This window comes from Geotrypetes seraphini, chromosome 17, assembly GCF_902459505.1.
Source record: "Geotrypetes seraphini chromosome 17, aGeoSer1.1, whole genome shotgun sequence".
Classification (NCBI taxonomy): domain Eukaryota; kingdom Metazoa; phylum Chordata; class Amphibia; order Gymnophiona; family Dermophiidae; genus Geotrypetes; species Geotrypetes seraphini.
The window spans coordinates 42,099,689-42,120,858 of NC_047100.1; the positions used below are offsets into that span (position 1 = coordinate 42,099,689).

Sequence of the window (21,170 nt, forward strand, 5' to 3'; positions counted from 1 at the left end):
AGATACAACAAACAGCTTTAGTATAAACTATAAAACCTCTTAATAAGGTTGTTACAAGGATCTTTAAAGAAGGATAAAATGAGGAATCTGCTGGCAGAGAGTGAGAAGGACCTCAAGAAGTTGATCCTGAAGCTGAAATTAGAAAGCGACAAGATGGCACTTTACCTGAACATCAAGACCACCAAAATCATGACTACCACCAACAAAAGCCCACATAAAGAACAACAATGAAGAAATAGAAGAGATTGAAAGCTTCATATTCCTTGGGTCCCTCAATGATCACAGTGGCTGTTTGACAGCACAGATCAATGGTCGATTAGCACTGGGGTGTGCAGCCACGGTGAGCATGGACCAAATATGGAAGTGCAAGGACGTCTCAGTCACTGCCATTGTGTTCCCAATCTGCGAGATATGGACATTCACTAAAGCAGATAGAAGAAAAATTGATGCCTTTGAGCTGTGGTGCTGTTGAACACTTCTATGAATCCCATGGACAGCTAGGATTACCAACAAAGATGTTCTTGATCATATAAACCCAGAGTTGTTCCTGGAAGGCAAGATTATCAGCTAGAAACTGACCTATTTTAGACATGTGATAAGGGCGAATTCACTAGAAAAGGAGGTGCTACTTGGAATGGTCAGTGGTAAAAGGAAGCAGGGGAGACCAAAGGCCCACTGGCTGGATACCATCAAGAATGACACAGGAATGATCATCAAACAATTGAAAGAAGCCATAGAAAACAGGGAAGCATGGCGAGGACTGGCCTAGAGTATCCAAGGGTCAGACACAACTGAATGGATATTAATAGTAGTAACTGTCAGACAGAAGCCTTTCTGAGAAAAGCAATGTGGGGTACAGTAAGCCCTTATTTGATTTCAGGAAGGAGTGAAATTAGCAATGTTATCCAGGTGGACATTCTGATTTCACAAAACCTATGAAACAATGTAAGTGGCACTTAAAACTTTGCATATCGAAAAGGATATCATTTCCTGCTACATCTCAGCCTACATGCCAGCATCTTTTTTAACCAGTACCAACCAAAACTTACTGATTTAACAAATTTCAAAACAAATCTTTACATGAGATTTAAAGACGTTTATTTTCAAAGAACAATTTGATACAGAAAATTGTTTATTGTATTGTCTTGTTGGCAAAATCATGTCGAGTGGTTATTTTTTTTTAAAGCCAATATCATCCCGATGTGTGTACTCTTCCCACTGTCCCCTAGCTTTTCAGAAGGCTGGCTCTGGGTTCCTTCTCCAGGAACCAAGAGCTTTCACAGATACTTGAAATAGGAAAAATTCAAAAACGATAGATTCTAAAGAAAAATGAGAGCCCTGGTAGTTTTGCAAACCACTGTAAAATTGAATTGACCTATAACATTAAGACATTCAAATCTGATTTACTATAGCTGCTGAGCCTTTGTTCAGGCCATGATCTCCAAGTATTAGGAGCCAGGCTACTGCCAGCAAGGTGAACAAGGAATAACATAAGAAAACATTAATATAATAAAATTATGATCATTATAACAAGGAGGGCTAGCAGTTCAGCATTTGGTAGCTCTAGCATGGCAACAATCACCTTTTAATTTCTCTCCACATATAAATTCCCGGTGAAATTCTATGATTAAAAATAAAAAAAAAGACAGCCTTACTCTCATTACCAGCTGTAACTAAAGCAAAACTATATACATGCCTGTGAGATAAGTAGCTACAGGCTACTTTCAGTGTTTGTCTCTCCCTAGTCCATAATCATGGTGGGGACGAGGGGCCTGAAAGGTGGATTCTGGGATTTATTCTCCTAAGAGTAGACAAGTCTCTCAGTTCTTATTCCCAGGGCTATAAACTTATCCCCTTACCAAAAGTATAATGTCTGCCATTGTTCTCTCCCTTCAGTGCAAGATCCCATAAGCCTATATGCTACTGCCATTACAATGCTGAGTTTACGCCACATGACACATGTAGCATGCTCTGTATACAATGACAAAACATTAAAAAAACTGCCTGCCATCTGGCCACCTACTTTTCTCTAAAATGTCTCAAACATTAAACATAAATTAATCAGTACTACATTTTAGATAAAGTGATCAGTAACTAGTTACCCCCAAGAGGATAAGTTGAGTCAGCCCTGATTTTCGCTCACTGCAAGCATGGAACTGTAGTTAGGCAACATAGAGGTGTGCGGGAAAGGGAGCTAGAAGAAAAGCAGGATTTCCTTTCACCCAGTGGAGTAAAAGCGGAACCACTCGGCTAATCCTTCTGTACATGAAGCTATAGGATCACCCCCTTTACAACCTTACGGAACACTGGAGTTGGGGAGGGAGGGAATTGGTCAGCCAAAACTCTGAACCATCATGTTCTCAGACCTTTTCCTTGCACAGATTTGGTCACAGTTTTCAATACCAACATATTCTCAGCCACTCAGTGTGAAAAGTGTGCATTCACACAGGTGCGGCTGGGAAAAAACCCCACTATGGACTTCTGAGCTGGCAACATAATCCATAGCCCACAAATGATGGCTATCTGCACTTCTTAGCAGCACTTCCTGAAGAATACATCCACTTGCTTTCTGGGGTTGACAATGATAGAATAAAATGTTAAAAATATCGAACCATCCCCAATATTTTAAGATGGAAAGCAGGCTGGCGCAAGGACCCAGAATGAAGAGGTTTTCGTGTACAGGAGGAACCACAAACCATGACTAGATTTGAGGTTTCAATTACAAACCAATATAAAAAAGGGGGGTGGAATTATAGGGTACATTCAATCCTCTCAAGAGTCCCAAAATCACACCTCAGCTGAGTTGACATTTAACCAGACACCAAATTTCCCCAAGGACCATAGGAGTTCCAATGAGCCACCGCAGGGGCAGGAGAAGCAGACAGTGCTGGCATGATTTTACTCAGTAGATGAAAGGCTGTATTTGTAGTAGCTCTCAAGACAGAAAAATAGTGAGAGCAAACACGACAGGCCACAGGACAGAGGTTAAGAGTGTGTCCTTCTGGTGGGGGGTAAAGTTACTGCTGAGAGGGAGCATCATGGAAAGTGATAAGACTGGACTCCTGGCCTCTGCTGCCGTTGTCTCGACTGCTCTGGCTTTTCTCATGCAGAGAAGGGCTGTCCACTTTGCTGCTACTGGCGCCATCTTCCTCATCTTCCTCCTCCATGCTAGGCCACGATTGATCCTCCACACGTTTCAAGCGCTCATTCAGTGCCTTCAAAGCTAGTTGTCTAATTGAGAAAAGAGAAGAGGGGAGCAAAGTTATTATTCAGCCCTTGCCCAAAAGAACTCCATAAAATCACAAGCGACTCAAATTACATATTACATGTCTAACTAGATATTGACATTATCAGGCAACTTCTAGTTTGAGCATATACACATTCATATTTCCAGTACAATAGGTGAGACATTCTAGACATTTGGGTAGTGTCTCCACAGCCATGTGCCATCTGCAGAAAGAATCCACTCCAGATTTTTTCTCTGTGCCATTGCTGTACTTCACTATGATCTCTAGTGCCACCTACAGTTTTTTCCTTCTGAACACATACTAGCAGGAGTGTGTTTTGCTCTCTCCTTTATTATTTTATTTCGTGTTTTAGTCTTTTTTTTTTTTTAGATTTTTGTGCTTGGAGCATTTCTTCAGCTTTGCCTGAATTGAGAACACACAGACTTCAGTTTGTAGCTGACAGGTCAATCCCAGTGGGTCCCTGTTAGCCAGCCTGCTTAATTTTCTTTGGAGCTCAGGGCCATCCCTGAAGTTGTCTCACCTACTGTTAAGTAGGGGTCGAGCGCAAGCTGTTAGGTGCCCTTATGAGGCTTGGTGGTGTCACGCAGGGAGCCGGCTGCGTCTTCACACTTCCGCCCGTCCCGGTGTGCATCCATCGGTCCTGCATGGATAGAGGTGCAGTCTGCCATAGGGTCTGACTGACAGCACGAAGATCAGCATTGCAGAGGCATTCACAGCATGAGGCACTGACTCTCTGATCCAGCTACTTTAAGAGAGCTGAGGCAGGCTGCAGCACAGTGGCTGTCAGAACCTGTGAGGTGAATGGGGGAGGTCTTAAAAGTGGGGGGTTTCCCCTGTATTTCCCCACCTGAAAAATCCTAAAATTGCCATTTTTTGAAATTGGTAAGTGTGAAAATTATTGCAATTTTGGCTTGAATTTCATAGCAGAGGCCATCTTGGATTTTTAACTCTCTTTTTTTCAAAAGCTCCCTGCTTCTCCAAAACTGCAATTTTTGCCTCAAAAACTTATTGGGATGAAGTCCTTGGACTCTCCCAAAGTGAATTATTGCCAGGATTGTGCAAATTTAGCACCTTCAGAGTATTCTTGCACCACGTGGCGCGCTCAGGAGAGCGCGGCAGCGTCCAACTTAGCCTCTCCCCTGTTAAGCAAGTGACCAAACGCTCGGCTAGCTAGGTGGGGCACCTTTCTTTATTTTGGGGGCTTGGCATACCTACTAATTCAATGCGCCTGGCTGCAGACCCTCTACAGCCTAAGAAACACAAAGTTAAATCATGAAAGGGTGACTCGACACCCCAGGAGCCGGAGGCTCTCTCTGAATTTATGAAACAATTGTGGAATGAGTTTCAAAGCTGGAGTTCTTCCCCTGTGCAGCCCCGCTCTGCCTCAGATGCGCCCATTAGTGGCGTAGCTCCTATGGATAAGTCCTCTTCTCAGTCAGTCACATTTTCCTGCCCTGCCTGATCTTGATCTGGAGGATCCTGCTGATGATGATCAGTTTGCTGATCCCTTATTTACAGGCACAGCGCTTCCGGGGACAGGAGATCAGGGATTGTATGCTGGATCTGCCAATCCCTCTGGGATTTTCAAACTTAGGGATGATCCCACAATTCTGCATTTATTTAAGTGTGCGGCTTTGCCGGATCTTATTTCAGAGTCTTTGCAGGAGTTGAACTTGTCACTCAGCCGGCTCCGCCCACCACTTTCTTCCTGGCTTTGTGGTGTGCGCACACAGTCTTCCACCTTTCCCTAGCATCCTGATTTCAGAGCAATTTGATTTTCTGGAAGGTGCTCTTAAGATAGCGAGAACCATGTCTCACTTGTATCCTCTAGCAAAGGAGTGCCAACAGCTTCTGGGTCAGCCTAAGGTGGATTCCTTGATCGCACAGGTGACTAAGCGCACCACTCTACCCAATGAAAGTGGTGTGGTGCTTAAAGATATGCAGGACCACCATGTGGATGGTGTCCTCCGGAGACTTTTTAGTGCAGCTGCTTCAGGCATAAAGGCTGCTTTGGCAGTGTCCTTTGTCACACTCGACTGCACATGCTGGGAAGTGAGGCTGTGGATCCTCAACTTCTTTTGGCTGGATCAGACTATGTTGCTGACACATTGTATGAACTTCTGCGGGTTTTGGCAAAGGTGTCGGTGTACTCCTATTTCCACCCGCAGAATTCTCTGGATCAGACAATGGGTTGGTGATTCCACCTCAAAGGCTACTTTGCTAGACTTCCCTTTAAGTGGCAGTTATCGTTTAGCAAGGGCCTCATAGAAACATGATGACAGATAAAGGCCAAATGGCCCATCCGCAGTAACCATTATCTCTTTCTCTCTCTGAGAGATCCCACGTGTCTATCCCAGGTCGTTTTGAATTCAGAACCAGTCTCCACCACCTCTTCTGGGAGACTGTTCCATGCATTTACCACCCTTTCTGTAAAAAAAAGTATTTCCTTAGATTACTCCTGAGTCTATCACCTCTTAACTTCATCCTATGCCCTCTCATTGCAGAGTTTCCTTTCAAATGAAAGAGACTCAACTCATGCGTATTTACATTACGTAGGTATTTAAACGTCTCTATCATATCTCCCCTCTCCCGCCTTTCCTCCAATGTATACAGATTGAGATCTTTAAGTCTGTCCGCATACGCCTTATCATGAAGACCACACACATCTCTTACTCTCATTGTATGTAACTTGTTGTAAACCGCTTTGAACTTATGGTATAGCGGTATATAAAAAATAAAATTATTATTATTATTTTAATAGCCTTCCACTGGACCAACGCCATCCTTTTTATATCTTTTTGAAGGTGTGGCCTCCGTAATTGTACACAATATTCTAAATGAGGTCTCACCAAAGTCTTATACAGGGGCATCAATACCTCCTTTTTCCTACTGGCCATACCTCTCCCTATGCAACCTAGCATCCTTCTAGCTTTTGCCATCACTTTTTCAACCTGTTTGGCCACCTTAAGATCATTATATACAATCACACCCAAGTCACACTCTTCTGTCGGGCCCATAAGTTCTTCACCCCCTAAACTCTACCGTTTCCTCTGTTTTTTGCATCCCAAATGCATGACCTTAGCATTAAATTATAGCTGCCAAATTTCAGACCATTCTTCAAGCTTCACGAGGTCTTTCTTCATGTTATTCACACCATCCAGCATGTCTCCTCTATTGTAGATTTTGGTATCATCTGCAAAGAGGCAACCCTTCAGCAATATCGTTTATACAAATGTTAAAAGAACAGGCCCAAGAACAGAACCTTGAGGCACACCACTGGTAACATCCCTTTTCTCAGAGCGATCTCCATTGATCTGTCGCCTTCCACTCAACCAGTTCCTGACTCATCCCAAGGGCACTCAGTTTATTTATTAGACGTCTGTGTGGAACATTGTCAAAGGCTTTGCTAAAATCTAAACACACATCTAGCGCACATCCTCCATCCAATTCTATGGTCACCCAATCAAAGAAATTGATCAGATTTGTCTGACAAGACCAACCTCTTGTGAATCCATGTAAACGCCGGTCCTGTAATCCACAGGATTCTAGAAACTTGACCATTCTCTGTTTTAAAAGTGTTTCCATTAAATTGCTTACCACAAAAGTCAGACTTACCGGCCTATAATTCCCTACTTCTTCCTTACTTCCACTTTTTTGGAGAGGGACCACATCTGCCCTTCTCCAGTCCTCCGGTACCACTCCAGACTCTAGAGACTCGTTGAAAACGTCAGTCAGCAGAGCTAACAGAACTTCCCTAAGTTCCTTCAGCACCCTCACATGTACACTATCCGGCCCCATTGCTTTGTCTAACTTTATTTTAGCTAGCTCCTCACGAACACAACCCTCTGAAAATCGATCAGGGTCTATTACACCTCCATCCCTATTCACGTTTGTCTTCTGTGGTCCCGCTCCAGGCACTTCAGCCATGAACACAGAACAGAAATATTTGTTAAGCAATTTGGCCTTTTACCAGCTTCTACATATTCCTCCCCTTCACCTTTGAGTCTCACAATGCCACTTTTGCACATCTTCCTATCACTAATATATCTAAAAAAATGTTGTCTCTCCGTTTTACTGTGTCAGCTAATTTTTCTTCCATTTACATCTTTGCTTTCCTGACTACACGACCAGCCTCTCAACTTTTCTAGATATTTTTGCCTGTCTTCCTCTTTCTATGATCTTTTGTAGTTTATAAAAGCTAACCTCTTATTCCTTACCTTCTCAGCTACTTTTGAGAACCAAGTGGCCTTCTTTTCCTCTTATTTGCTTGCCTCACAAAAAGGTTAGTTGCCCTTACAATCGCTCCTTTCAGTTTTGCCAACCGCATTTCCACTCCTTCCAGACGTTCCCATCTAAACAATAATTCCTTGACGTAAACCCCCATCCGAACAGTTCCTTTTTTTAAAGTCTAGAACCTTTGCTTTTGAATGAGCCCTCTCTATACCCATCTTAATATTAAACCGTACCATGTAGTGATCACTGGATGCCAGATGATCACCCACTGTAACATCAGAAACACTTTCTCCATTTATAGTTTGTAAGCACTAAGTCCAGTATGACCCAATCCTGTGCTGGAACAGTTCTCCTTGTAGAGAATCCATAGTCTCCCTACTTGTAGAAGACCCCACAATAGGGATACCCCAATCAACATCCAGCATGTTAAAACCACCTATTAGCAAGACTTCCCCTTTTTTAGATATATTCTGAATGTCTACTATTAAATCTCTATCTACTTCTTCCATCTGTGAAGGAGGCCTGTATATCACATCAATGTAAATATATTCACCATTCCCTCTTTTCAAATTGATCCACAGTGCCTCTTCCTTGCCCTGAAACATTTGATCAGCACCACATATATCTCTACCAAATCAAAGGGGAATGGGAACTTGTATACTGTTTTTTGTTATTTTGGCATTTCAAAGTGGCGGGCAATGGAAGATTAAGTGACCTGGCCCAGGGTCACAAGGAGCAGCATTGGGATACGATCTCACAGACTTTAGGTGCAGAGGCAGTAGCTCAACCAGTGAGCCACCAAATAAGTGGCAAATCAGGTGCACAAACATTTTCATTATCTGTCCTGGCAAGATCACAATTTATCAAATGTACCTTGAGCAGTGGAGGATTAAAAGTGACCTGGGTCTCAAGGGATAGGGTGAGATTTGAACCCACAGCTTCAGGGTGTTAAGACTGTTGCTCTAACCAGTACACCATGGCCTCATGAATGCTGTGATGGACCATTGCCCTAAAACCCTGCCAGTCAGCAGACCCAGGACTTCTAGAGGTTCTGGATGCTTTAATTTTCATGGCTCCAGGCAATCCCGATCACATGCGAGTGCCATGTAACAGAGATTATCCCAGGGCTCCTTGCCCAGGTATGCTGGCAGTATCACTTTGCTGCGTTGTAAGTAGCTCTGGAGCTGTGACTAATCTTTAAATTGAACCTGGAAGTTCGTTACTAGTCGTTATGGTTAATTGTGACGAAAATATGATAATTTGCTGGTAGTGTTCGTCATCATTAATATATGATAATTTAATCTCACATAGTTTATAAAATTTTCTGCTTTCAATAAAACTCTTATCTAGAGTTATTTATCTTTTTTTTTTTTTTACCAAGGCCCGCTGAAAAGTGCTGAAGTACCCAATGTGGCCTTCATGGCAAAAAGTTTGGAGACCCCCTATCCTAGAGGTACGAAAACGTCCTCTGCCGCCCCCAGCGAAATGACGGCCCCTACTTTCCAGGAGGAATTTGGGATGGTGATCCATCACACTTGCCATGCCATCATCAAACCTTTGCTAAAAAGCATCTGTCCCTTGAAGGATAATCTGCTGAGAATGACCTTGGAGGCCAAGTCACCTGCTCACTGTCTGATTCAGAACATAAAGTGGGCAGAAACGGAGTAAGCCAAGACCTTACTCAGGACTCCGATGATGTTATAAAGAGCATCAGCCACATAATCCACTCCCTCCTTAGTCCACAATCTTGTACGACAGGTCCGTGCCACAAGGCTGAAGTTTTGATACCTAAAGCCAGCGCTTCAAACTGTCTTAAGGACCACATCTATGTTACAGTCCTGTCCCCTTCAGCATCACTCCCCCCTCACTCGGAAGAGAGGTGCGCTTAGTCACTTGCGTTACTGCGGAGTCCACTTTCAACTGTGAAAAGAGCTGTTGGATGTCTGGAAACATAGGATAGAGCTTAGACATAGCTCTGGCCACCTTTAGTGAGCCTTCAGGCGACTCCCATTGGTTAGAGACTAAGGAGGTAATGTCTGGATGAGCAGGAGAGAAAAAGGTCATCTGTGTATTAGTTCCATTCATAATTGAACACTGAGAAGTGGAGGATTGCTGGGCATCGAGCTTCAATGTAGAGAAGGTGTCAGAAATGACATGTGAAATGGAAGGGGATCTGAAAAGACGATGCATCGAGGGATTTACCTCTTGAGCTCTGGATCCCAAAACATTCACAGACACAGAGGAGTCATGTTACAATAAGGGCATGGAAAAAGACATCCAATCATCCCAGTTCTGCTCCGAAGGGTCAATGTCACTGGTTTGATATAGATTTCAAATGTATGGACTTTAATAAAATGCAAGAGTACCTGAAGAAAGAGCTGTTAGGATGAGGACATAAAAGAAGTGGAAAAACAGTGGTCTAAGCTGAAAGGAGCACTAAAAATGGCTACAGACCTTTATGTGAAGAATTAAATATAAACAAGAGAAAAAGGAAATCTATATGGTTCTCTAAACTAGTGGCGGAGAAAATAAAGGCAAAAGAGTTGGCATACCTGAAATATTAAAAAAAACCAAGAAGAAGAGTACAGAAAGTACTACCGGGTGAAACTGAAAGAAGCCAAGAGAGACATATGTCTGGCGAAAGCACAGGTGGAAGAGCAAATGGCTAAAAATGTAAAAAAGGGAGACAAAAATTTTTTCAGATATATCAGTGAAAGTAGGAAGATGAAAAATGGAACTGTGAAACTAAAAGATGCTATGAACCGATATGTGGAGAGTGATGAGGGAAAAGCAAACATGCTAAACAAATACTTCTGTTCTGTGTTCACGGAAGAAAATCCTGGAGAAGGACAGAGATTGTCTGACAAAGTTATACATGAAAATGTAGTAGATTCTGTGCAATTCACAGAGGAAAGTGTTTATGAGCAACTTGAAAAATTGATGGTGGACAAAACAATGGGACCAGATGGGATCCTGAGGGAGCTCAGAGAGGTTCTGGTGGATCCTATTTCAACTAATAAGTTAATTTAGTTAAATCACTAGTTTATTTAGCAGGAAGGAATTTTTTCAAGAAGTGACATATGTGGTGATTGGTCCATGGGTTCTCCTATAGGGCTAACAACCTGGAGGAGCTTCACATTTCTGAGCCATATGAAACATACATAAAAAGGATATTTTGCATTTAGAATGTTGTATTAGCATATTTGAGTATCTATATCTCTGTCTAATATTAAAGACCTGTTCAACAAATCTCTGGAGACGGGAGTGGTTCCTGGTGATCGAAGAAGAGCGGATGTGGTCCCTATTCACCAAATCCTAGAATCTAATGGGTTACAGGATCCGAAGCAACATGATTTTAATAAAGGTAAATCGTGCCAAATAAACCTGATTTAATTCTTTGATGGTTGACCAGAGAATTGGATCAAGGACATATGCTAGATGTAATTTACTTAGATTTCAGAAAATCCTTTGACACGGTTGCTCATAGGAGGCTCTTAAACTTAACAGGCTGAAGTTAGGACCCAAAGTGGTGAACTGGATTAGAAACTGGTTGACTGACAGGTGCCAGAGGGTGGTGGATAATGGAATTCACTCGGAGGAAGGAAAGGTGAGTAATGGAGTCCCTCAGGGTTCGGTGCTGGGGCCGATCCTGTTCAATATGTTTGTGAGTAACACTGATGAAGGGTCAGAAGGAAAGGTTTGCCTTCTTGCAGATGATACCAAGATTTGTAACAGAGTAGACACCGAGGAGGGAGCTGAAAATATGAAAAAGGATCTGCAAAAGTTAGAGGAATGGTCTAATGCGTGGCAACTAAAATTCAATGCAAAGAAATGCATTTGGGGATTAGTAATCGGAAGGAGCCTTTTGTGCTGGGAGGCAAGAGGCTGATATGCACAGATGGGGACAGGGACCTTGGGGTGATAGTCTCTGAAGATCTAAAGGTAAAGAAACAGTGTGACAAGGCGGTGGCTGTTGCCAAAAGGATGCTGGGCTGTATAGAGAGAGGTGTAACCAGTAGAAGAAAGAAGGTGTTGATGCCCCTGTACAGGTCATTGGTGAGGCCTCACTTGGAGTATTGTGTTCAGTTTTGGAGACCGCATCTAGCAAAGGATATAAGACTTGAAGTGGTTCAGAGGAGGGCAACGAAAATGGTAGGAGGTTTGTGCCAAAATATGTATGAGGAGAGACTGGAAACCCTGAATATGTATACCCTAGAGCAGTGATTCCCAACCCTGTCCTGGAGGAACACCAGGCCAATCGGGTTTTCAGGCTAGCCCTAATGAATATGCATGAGAGAGATTTGCATATGATGGAAGTGATAGGCATGCAAATTTGCTTCATGCATATTCATTAGGGCTAGCCTGAAAACCCAATTGGCCTGGTGTTCCTCCAGGACAGGGTTGGAAACCACTGCCCTAGAGGAAAGGAGGGGCAGGGGAGAAATAAGGATGGGAGGAGGCAGCAGAGGATTGATACAGGGGTTGGAGATGGAAAAAGAAGGGAGGTATTGGAAGATGGGGATGGTAGAGAGGGGCTAATGCTGGCACATGGGGAAGGTGTTAAAAAGGGGAAGAGGCTGAAGGCTGATAAGGAGGCAGATGGGGGGGAAAAAGGACTGGAGCTTGGACAAGGTTCTCATGCTGAGGCTGATATGTGTGGAAAGATAGGATGGCGATAATCAAAGATTCAAGCTCCTGGAGTGCACATAAATAAATGTTCCAAAAGTTTAAGTCTGGCTTCCAGTTTTTTGGTCTAGCTCCTAAAGCCTCAGAAAATCTGTCAAGGCCTGGCATAATCTTTATGAGTAATAGGGTTAGTCTAGATTAATTCAGCTGGACAGATGGAGAGAGTGAAATGCTGATGGAAATTAGGAAGGCTGATAAGTCTGGCAACACAATAAGAAATTCAATTACCCCAATATTAAACTGTGTAAAAGTCAGCTGGGAACGTCTAGGAAGACAGAGTTCCCAGAAGCCAAATACAGCTGCTGGTAATGAGACACACCAGGGGAAACTACTTTGGAAGCACCTAGTGCAAAAAAACAAGATAACAAATCTACTTGGCTACAGTAGTTAGAGCAATTAGATAATAATCACTCAAAGTAAAATTGCTGCAGTAGTATACAATTTTGAAAACAAAAAAATATAATAATGAGTACATTAGAAAAATACCTAAAAGGTTAAGGTTCAAAGTTCACATGAGGCATGTTTAAAAATGCCAATTTCAAAGGTCAGATAAAATATATTCCATATATCAAAACAGACTGCAAACCAAACAGTAGCAGTATGATTTAATAGCAAGGTGGAAATGCCAAAAGAGCATTTTTCCAAAAAAGGAAAGCTGACCCGAATTAAGACAACAGATGACACGAGCAAGAGATTAATAAGGCTAATAAAAGAGAATTTGAAAATAAGGTCACCATAGAAACAAAATCTTTTTTTTTTTTCAACTTGAAGCTAAAAGCTCACAAGAACGTCACTTGTGACTGCCAGATGACCAAGGGGTCAAAATGATAGAAACTATTCTAACACAAAATTACTGACTATATAAATGAATCAAAGAAGGAAAACCCACTCCAAAGGTGTAAAAAAGTAAAATAAACAAAAAATTCTCTGGAAACATGATTATAAACTCACAAGACTTGAGATGGACTAAATAAATTGACAATCACCACTACATGATCTAAATATAGTTTCTAATGTAGGTTCACCAAGACTGAACCATACATCAAAAGGCTTTTAGGCCGCAGCCCAGATGGGTAGTCAGTGAGCGGCGTATCATTCTCAGAAATGGGAGCTTCGTTGAACCCATCATGGACTTTCTGCCGGGAATCCACCATGATAAGTGCTTGGTGAATTATATGCACATTATTATATATTGATGAATATTTTTGAATTCCATTACAGTGAACATGAGTTTGAAATTTCGAGTTTGGTGTGTTTGAAGGTATTCATTGACTTTTGATTTTGGCATGAACTGATTTTCATTATAAATTTAATTTGACATTTATGGCCATCACAATACGAGAGATCCTGGGTTGTGACCTAAAAGCCTCTTGATGCGTTTCAAGTTTTATTAAAATTCCGATTCAATCGCAATATCTTAATTCAAAGCTATGTACAGTTAAAAAGGAGAAATCCAACATATTTAAGTATTCCTAAAAACAAAGACAGAGACAAATTTACACAAGAGGAAAAGTGGAAGGAACCACAATGCATATAGAAAAGAAACACAAAAAAGGTCAAAACAGATAGAGCGGTAAAAGGATTCATTATTTCTTTAGGTGTGGGAGAGCCTCGTAAATTTCAAGTTTCAAAAGCCTCTTTGTATAGCCAACATTTTAGCATTCCTTTAAATCTATTAAGAGTTTTTTCTTTCTTGATGTGGTGCTGTAACCGAGAACATTGTGTCTCGTCGTGTATTCATAGTTCTTAAGGACGGGACAAAAAGGAGATTTTTGTCTTCAGATCTAAGAGTTCTTATTGGGTTGTATGGAATAAGGTGTCTTTCTAGAAATGTTGGAACTTTAGCAATCTTGTATGAAATTATTTATGCTATGGGTGAATCTACAGTAGGAACAATCTCCCAGAAGAGGTGGTGGAGACAGAAACTGTCTGAATTCTAAAGGGCCTGATATAGGCACGTGGGATCTCTCGGAGAGAGAAAGAGATAATGGTTATTGCAGATGGGCAGACTAGATGGGCCATCTAGTCTTTATCTGCCATCATACTTCTACAATATATTTAGATCATATTTAGCCCATCTCAATAGTCTTGTGAGTTTACATCACACTAGTGTTTAAGCCCTTTACATTAACGGGTGCTAGAATAGTCTGATCCAGTACGACTATTCTTCTTATGTCTTACCCCCATATTCAGGCTCCCATTTCCCCTTTTACCTTCCCTATTGCCACCTTTTTTCACCAACTTTAAAATTTGTCCCCTTTCTCTGTCCTTCACCTCCATAGAATTCTCTCTCCATTCCCCCTTTCCCCATCAACCTTCACTTATTCTTCCAGCTCCTCTCTTCAGCCCCTTTCCCTCACATGCCCTTTTTAGCCCCCAGCTTCAGTCCGTTCTTTTCTCTCACATGTCCCCTTTTGTAGCCCCCTTCTCTCACCTCACCCTTTTTTCATCTCCAGCTCCCTTCTCTCACACATTCCTTTATAGCCCCCAACCAATTCCTGAGGGGTAAGGGAATCCAGGGGTACAATTAGAGGGTTACTATACAAGACAAAATGCTCTTGAGTAATAGATCACTACAGGTCATTGACCTGGGGGGCCGCCGCGGGAGCGGACTGCTGGGCATGATGGACCTATGGTGTGACTCGGCAGAGGCCATGCTTATGTGCTTATAACCCTAACCCACTTCTCATACCTGTTCTTCCAGCCCTCAGTTCTAGCCCCAGTCTCCTTAACACACCTGTCTTCTTCCTTTTCAGCTCCCAAATCCAGACCCTTCTCTCACAACTCACCTTTTGCAGTCCCAGCTCCAAACCCCTTTTTAGCTCCCCCCAGCCCCCTTCTCCCATCTTTTCCCTTTCAGCCTGCAGCCCCCTTTTCTCACATGTCCCTTTTGCAGCCTCCTTCTCACACATATCTCCTTTTCTGCCCAAAGCCCCCTTCTCTTACACATCCACACTGTCAGCTCCCAGGCTCCTTTCTCTAACATGTTCCCTTTTTACAATACCGACCCCAGCTCCAGCCCCCTTCTCCCACCTACCCCTTTTTTCAGCCCATAGTTCCCTTCTCCTATTTGACCCCTTTTGCCTCTGAAGTGTGGCTTGGACCCTGGTCCAATGAAATCAGTTCGCTCTGGAATATCGACAGCATATTGTGCGCTGAGACGCTTATATTGTACTGCGCATACATTTTAATGTGGCACGGAAGCACGGCGTTTCAATCGTAGTGCGCATGCGCTAACTAAGGTATTATTATTATAGATATCCAGAGGATTTTTTATTTATTTTATATGAATGAATCAGAATGGGTTTAGCAAAGGAAAGTTTTCCCTTGCCAATTTGTTTTGTTTGGAAAGTGAAAAACACACCTATTTATCTGGATTTTCAGTAGGCACTGTAACATGGCAGACGATGGCCAACATTGCCCATCCAGTCTGCCCATTATTAGGGTTGTATCTGCCACACAGTGCAATTAACTCGCTACTCCATGTTTGTTTTTAAATTTTTGTTATGGTTTAGCCTCTCCCTTATCTTTGTGACACAGTTTCAGTTTATTCAGGTGTCAGACCACTACATTCTTCACAGGAAGTTAGATTAAGCATACCTTCTAAATCCATGTCAGAAATTACCTACCAGTGGTCCTGACTTGAGAAACTCCCACACAGCATAAGAGCGACTAAATGTTATTTCTCATTTGGGAGGCTTGTGAAATCCTATCTATTTGATCTTTATCTGTTAAGCAGTTGGTGACATTTAAAATTTTAATTTCCTGTACAAACCTGAATATAAATCAATCCGAATATAAACAGAGGTGACCTTCCCCCCCCCCAAAAAAAAAAAAAAAGAAGGGAAAAAGGCTGACTCAAATATAAACCAGGATTAGAAATTTGGTGATCCTGGTGAGAAAGTCTACAAAAAGTAGACATCTTTGCCGTAAGTTTTAAACACAATTTTTAAAAACTTTTAAATATATTAGCGCAAAAACTTTCAAGGGCCAAATCAGTGCTCGTTCATTAGTATCCCGCATCCCTTTTTACATGCTCTCTTTTGCTAGTATAAATAGAAAACTGTGGTGATCAGTGCTGTCTCCCTTCCCCTATCAAAGGCTATGCAGAGATGAGAGTCAACCACCAAGCTGGGGAGCCTCTCAGCACACCACAAAGAGCCTACCTTCAGTCACCAGTGGCTTTCAGGAGTGAAAAAGAGAAGGGGGAGGGAGGTAGCGATAAAAATGGTTAGTAGTGACAGTTTTAATCTCCAGTGCTGGAGTGGGGCAATATTTTATTTTTTTACCTTTCGTGAGTAAACGCCACATCTGCAAGCACAGTGGGGACTCTAGAGATCAAGATCTGTTATGCTACTTAATTAGCTTTCATATAAAACAATAGCATTGTGATGTTACTAGTTACAATTTACATCCCCTCACTCCCTTCCGCCCCGCACTTGTTTTAACATATACACTGCTATTGCATTGCCAATGTCTTCCTGTGGCAGTATCAACACTGGAACACTGCACCGTCCATATCAGCACAAGGCAGACTTTACTTTACAGTTCATTTTTCAGCCTTGACATATTTTAATATAAACATTTCTATATCAGCTGAAGGCTTACAGTAAGTTACTAAGGTGCGTTATTGCATTAGTCCCACTTTTTTGCTTGCACCATGCTTTTAAGGTCAAACTCCAGGAGAAAGGTATATCCTGGGCTTTCTGCAAGGATGTAAATTAGATGGGTATCATTAGGATGACCTGTCCTCATTTCTCAACGTATTTCAATCATTTGTACTAAGCTTCCATACCAGGGTTGGGCAACTCCGGTCCTCAGGGGCCAAAATCCAGTCGGGTTTTCAGGATTTCCTCAATGAACTATGCACGAGATCTATTTGCATGCACTCCTTTCAATGTATATTCATTGGGGAAATCCTGAAAACCCGACTGGATTTCGGCCCTCGAGGACCGGAGTTGCCCACCTCTGTTCTATACAAAAAATTTCTACATTTGGGCAGAACTGGCAGAGTGCATTTATGCTTTTTACTGGCTCTCTATATTCTGGCGCTCAACAAAGCAGACCCCAATACTCTGTTCCGGGCCAATGCAGGGTCTTGAGCATCTGCATATGCTCAAGGCCTGCTAGCTCCCAGAATCCTGAAAAGGGCAGGAGCTGGCAAGTCTTGTCAATGCCCCACACCTGCCCAGATAGAATATCGGCATCAGCTTCGTTGAGCGCGAGAATGGTATGGATCAATACTGGGTGGAGGTCAGTAGCAGTGGTCATATGGGGGTGGAGGTTAATAGGTTTTCAGACCGCATTCCCTCCAGTGCAAGGTTCTCAGTCCAATCCTCAAGATGACTTGACTGGCCCAGGTGTTTCATTGCCTCCGTTGCATGCAAATCTCATGCACATTCATTGTGAATATCCTGAAAACCTGACTGGCTGGGTGTGTCCCGAGGGCTGAGTTGAGAACTCCTGTTCATGGGTGAGTTATGTCTCCTTTGCTGGTTCAGAACCAAACAGGAAGACAAGACTTGACAATGCTTGAAATGAATCACTGCCTTCCTGTGTAATCTCAGAAGTTGACTTTTTTAAAAATTCATTATTAAAATATGTTCTCAAAACTGTTAGAACACAGTTAATGCTAGAAGCACTGTAAATTTTATGTATGTGTACATAACACATACTGGGACACTACAGCAAAAGACCTTTTCAACTACCTACACCACCCAGTAAAGAGCTCAGCAGTAATAAAATTAATTCATAAGAAAGTTATTAGAAGGGATTAAAAGGCGACAAGGAAACCTGCAAATAATATAGAAGCTCCTCTGGCATATTATTGACTAATAAAAGAAGAAAAATCATTCAAAACCAGAAAAAAATGCAGATTTTGCTGCTTTTCACAATCAGGAGTCTTAAGCTTCAGCAGTTAGCTCAAGCGAGTCCTTTATATGACTAGGAGAATATCAAGAGAAAGTAGTCTATGCTACCATTAATCTATTGTTTAGAAAAAGGCATGTTCAGCCAACCAATCTAATGGGCTGCACATTCCTAGGCACTTATTAAGCTCAGGCATACAGCTGAAGGGGCCTTGTGGATACCTTCTCCTCTCAGCATCCTGTGGATCAGTTCCAGGCAAACTGATTGTGATGGAGGAAGGCGCACCAACGTCGTAACGCTTCACTGTTTTTCGACAGATTCTCACTTTCACCAGGACGCGATGCACTAAGCTGGCCGCCAGTCCGACCACCGGCTGCAGGACCTCTGGAAAGAACGTGGCAAAAGCAAAGTGGTCCGACATGTCTCCACGACCTCGGCTGTGCCTCTGATAGAAGCGGAGATACACCCAACTGGAGAGGACTCCAAAGCCGTACGAGGCCAGCCTATTGCTCTCGATCAGGGCGGTCAACCTCAGCGCGGCCAGGGCCAGCAGCAGCAGCATGGGGACGACTTTCATTCGAACCTGGGGCACCTTCAAGACGACAGCGTCGCCCGTGGTCTGCTTGAGGGCCACCAAGACCCCACCCAGGAAACCGAAGACGCCGTGGATACGAACCGTGAACAGATAATCCAGATGAACGGTGGCCACGTAGGTGAGGAAGTATGAAAGTGCCCCCAGGACTCCAACTGAAATGTTCACCACTGTAAAGAAGATGAGCAGTTCCAGAGCTCCCCACAAGGGCTCCAGCAGCCGCCCTGCCACCACCACAGTGGCCAGACTTAAGAGGACTTCCCAAACGTGGCTTTCCACCACCCCGTGGGTGACTAGCGTCCAGACCCAGAAGTTGGGAGGGAAGAGGTGGCCGGGGGTTAACGAGAGTCTGAATTCAGTGTCTAGGCCAAAGGAGAGCAAATACAAAACGAGGACAGTGGCACACAGGGATTTCACCACCACACTAGTGCTGGCCAGGGCGGCCAAAAAGTGCTGCCGGGCCACAGGAAGGTAACGGTTCATTCTGCCTTTTTAAGGGCTGAACCCTCTCCCCCCCCCCCTCTCCTCAGCCCTTGGCACAGTCCACGCGGCTACGACAAGCGCCGGGTCTCCTTCATTATCCGGCAGTAGGGGGGGGGCGCGAGCCTCCTTTGCGCCTATCGGCCGGGCGGGACGAGAAGTTCAGCAGCGCGGCCTCGGGGCTGGCTGGGGGGGAGCCATTGCCGAGCGACGCCCGGGCTCCTCCGGGGAGCTCACCAATTCGTCCGAGCCGCCTCACACTCTTCCGCAGGCCTCCGCCGGAGCCGCGCTTTTTTTTTCTCTCTCTCTCTCTTTCTCCCTCCCCCGCCGCCGAGGCCTGCGCTTCCGCTTTCACGCCGGGGGGACTCTGCCGTCAAAGGGCCGCGCGCGGCCAATCAGCGCCACGGCTCTGGCGCCTCGCGCAACACCTCCCCCGCGCCTGCGTACCGCTGGCAGCTCTGGGAGATGTAGTTCTCAGGAGCCAAACCCCGCCCTCCCTTGTTGCTGGCCGGCAGGAAGCTACTTAAGGAGCTCGGGAGCTAAACGTCCCATGAGGCCGGGGAAACGGTGCTGCGTCGCGTGCGCTTACTATTTTTTCAGTGACTGCCCCCCAGTCTTAGATAAATTCAAGACTAAGCTTAAAAGTTTCCTGCTTTTAGTGATTAAATGATTCTTCAATCCCTCTTTATCTTTTATTTCCTTCTTTTTTTTTTTTTTCTTTTATGGTGGTCTTCCCTCCTAATGTTTTTACCTTTATATTTTGAATTTGATACAGAAATTTAAATAATTTTCCTATTGTTTCTATATTGTACTTAAGATTTTTTCTTTATTTTTTTGTTTTCGGTTGTTGTTTGTTTTTAAAATATTGTTTGTCTATGTAATAATTTACCTATGTTTTTAAATACTTTTACTATTTTGTATATCGCCTAGAATGTAGATTAGGCGATTAATCAAACTATATAATAAACTTGGAAACTGAGGCCTCGCAAGGCTCGAAAATGCAGCCGCTGGGAAGCGCCTCTCGCTGGAATACGCTCCCGAGAGAGGTGGTGGAGAGGGAAACGGTGACTGAGTTCAAAGAAGCGTGGGATGAACACAGAAGATCTAGAATCAGAAAATAAGATTAAAACTTGAACTAAGGCCAGTACTGGGCAACTTGCACGGTCTGTGTCTGTATGGGAGAGGATAGGCTGAAGAGGGTTTCAATGGCTGGGAGGGTGTAGATGGGCTGGAGTGAGCTTTGCCGGAGACTTCAGTAGTTGGAACCTAACAACAGTTCCGGACAGAGCTTTGGATTCTTGCCCAGAAATAGCTAAGAAGAAAAAATTTAAAAAAATTTAAATTGAATCAGGTTGGGCAGACTGGATGGACCATTCGGGTCTTTATCTGCCATCATCTACTATGTAAACTACAAAAAAAAGCATTCTTGTGTTGCTTATAGACTTACTATATTAGTAATTCATAGCTCTTTACTAAGTTTTACGCTCAGAATCATAGAGGCAAGGACGGGGGAGGAAAAAAAACCCGGAACCATAGCCTCACCGCCCAATCATTGCGTATATAAAGATAAATATATAAACTTATAGCATGCCGCTAGGGCTAAACTTGTATACGTCTAGGATGGAAAAAAAAACTGCAAACTTATCTTATAACTTGCAGGAGATAAGATAAGTTTGAGAAAATTTAGTGCCCATCCTTTTATTGGACTAATACATTTCTCACTTCGCTTTCAGAGGTTAAAACCTCTTTCTTCAGATCAGTAAACTATACTGCTGTTACAGTATCCCTGTCCTGACCTGAGGAAAGGAGATATGGTCTCTGAATTAGTAAAAAAAATGTATTAAAATTAAATCAGTAAACAGTATCATCTTATTTCCATTTTCTATTACTAAACGATTATCAACACAGCTACTATAATACCTTATCCTAAAGCAAAAATAAATAAATAAATAAAACAAATAGAATTTTTTTTCTACCTTTGTTGTCTGGTTTCTGCTTTCCTCATCTTCTCTTCCTTCCATCCACTGTCTGCTCTCTCTCTGCCTCTTCCATATGGCATCTGC

General features: G+C 43.1%; 1 protein-coding gene across 1 annotated transcript; it reads right to left on the reverse strand.

Annotated features, from left to right (window-relative positions):
• Window positions 1–1,081: 1,081 nt before the first annotated feature.
• Window positions 1,082–19,559, reverse strand: TMEM115 (transmembrane protein 115). The gene is made up of 2 exons (XM_033926460.1): window positions 18,257–19,559; window positions 1,082–3,231 (listed from the first exon to the last, which is right to left on the reverse strand). Exons 1-2 carry the CDS (start codon window positions 19,108–19,110, stop codon window positions 3,018–3,020), a joined length of 1,068 nt encoding a protein of 355 aa, XP_033782351.1. The 5' UTR covers window positions 19,111–19,559; the 3' UTR covers window positions 1,082–3,017.
• Between the last annotated feature and the right edge of the window lie 1,611 nt (window positions 19,560–21,170).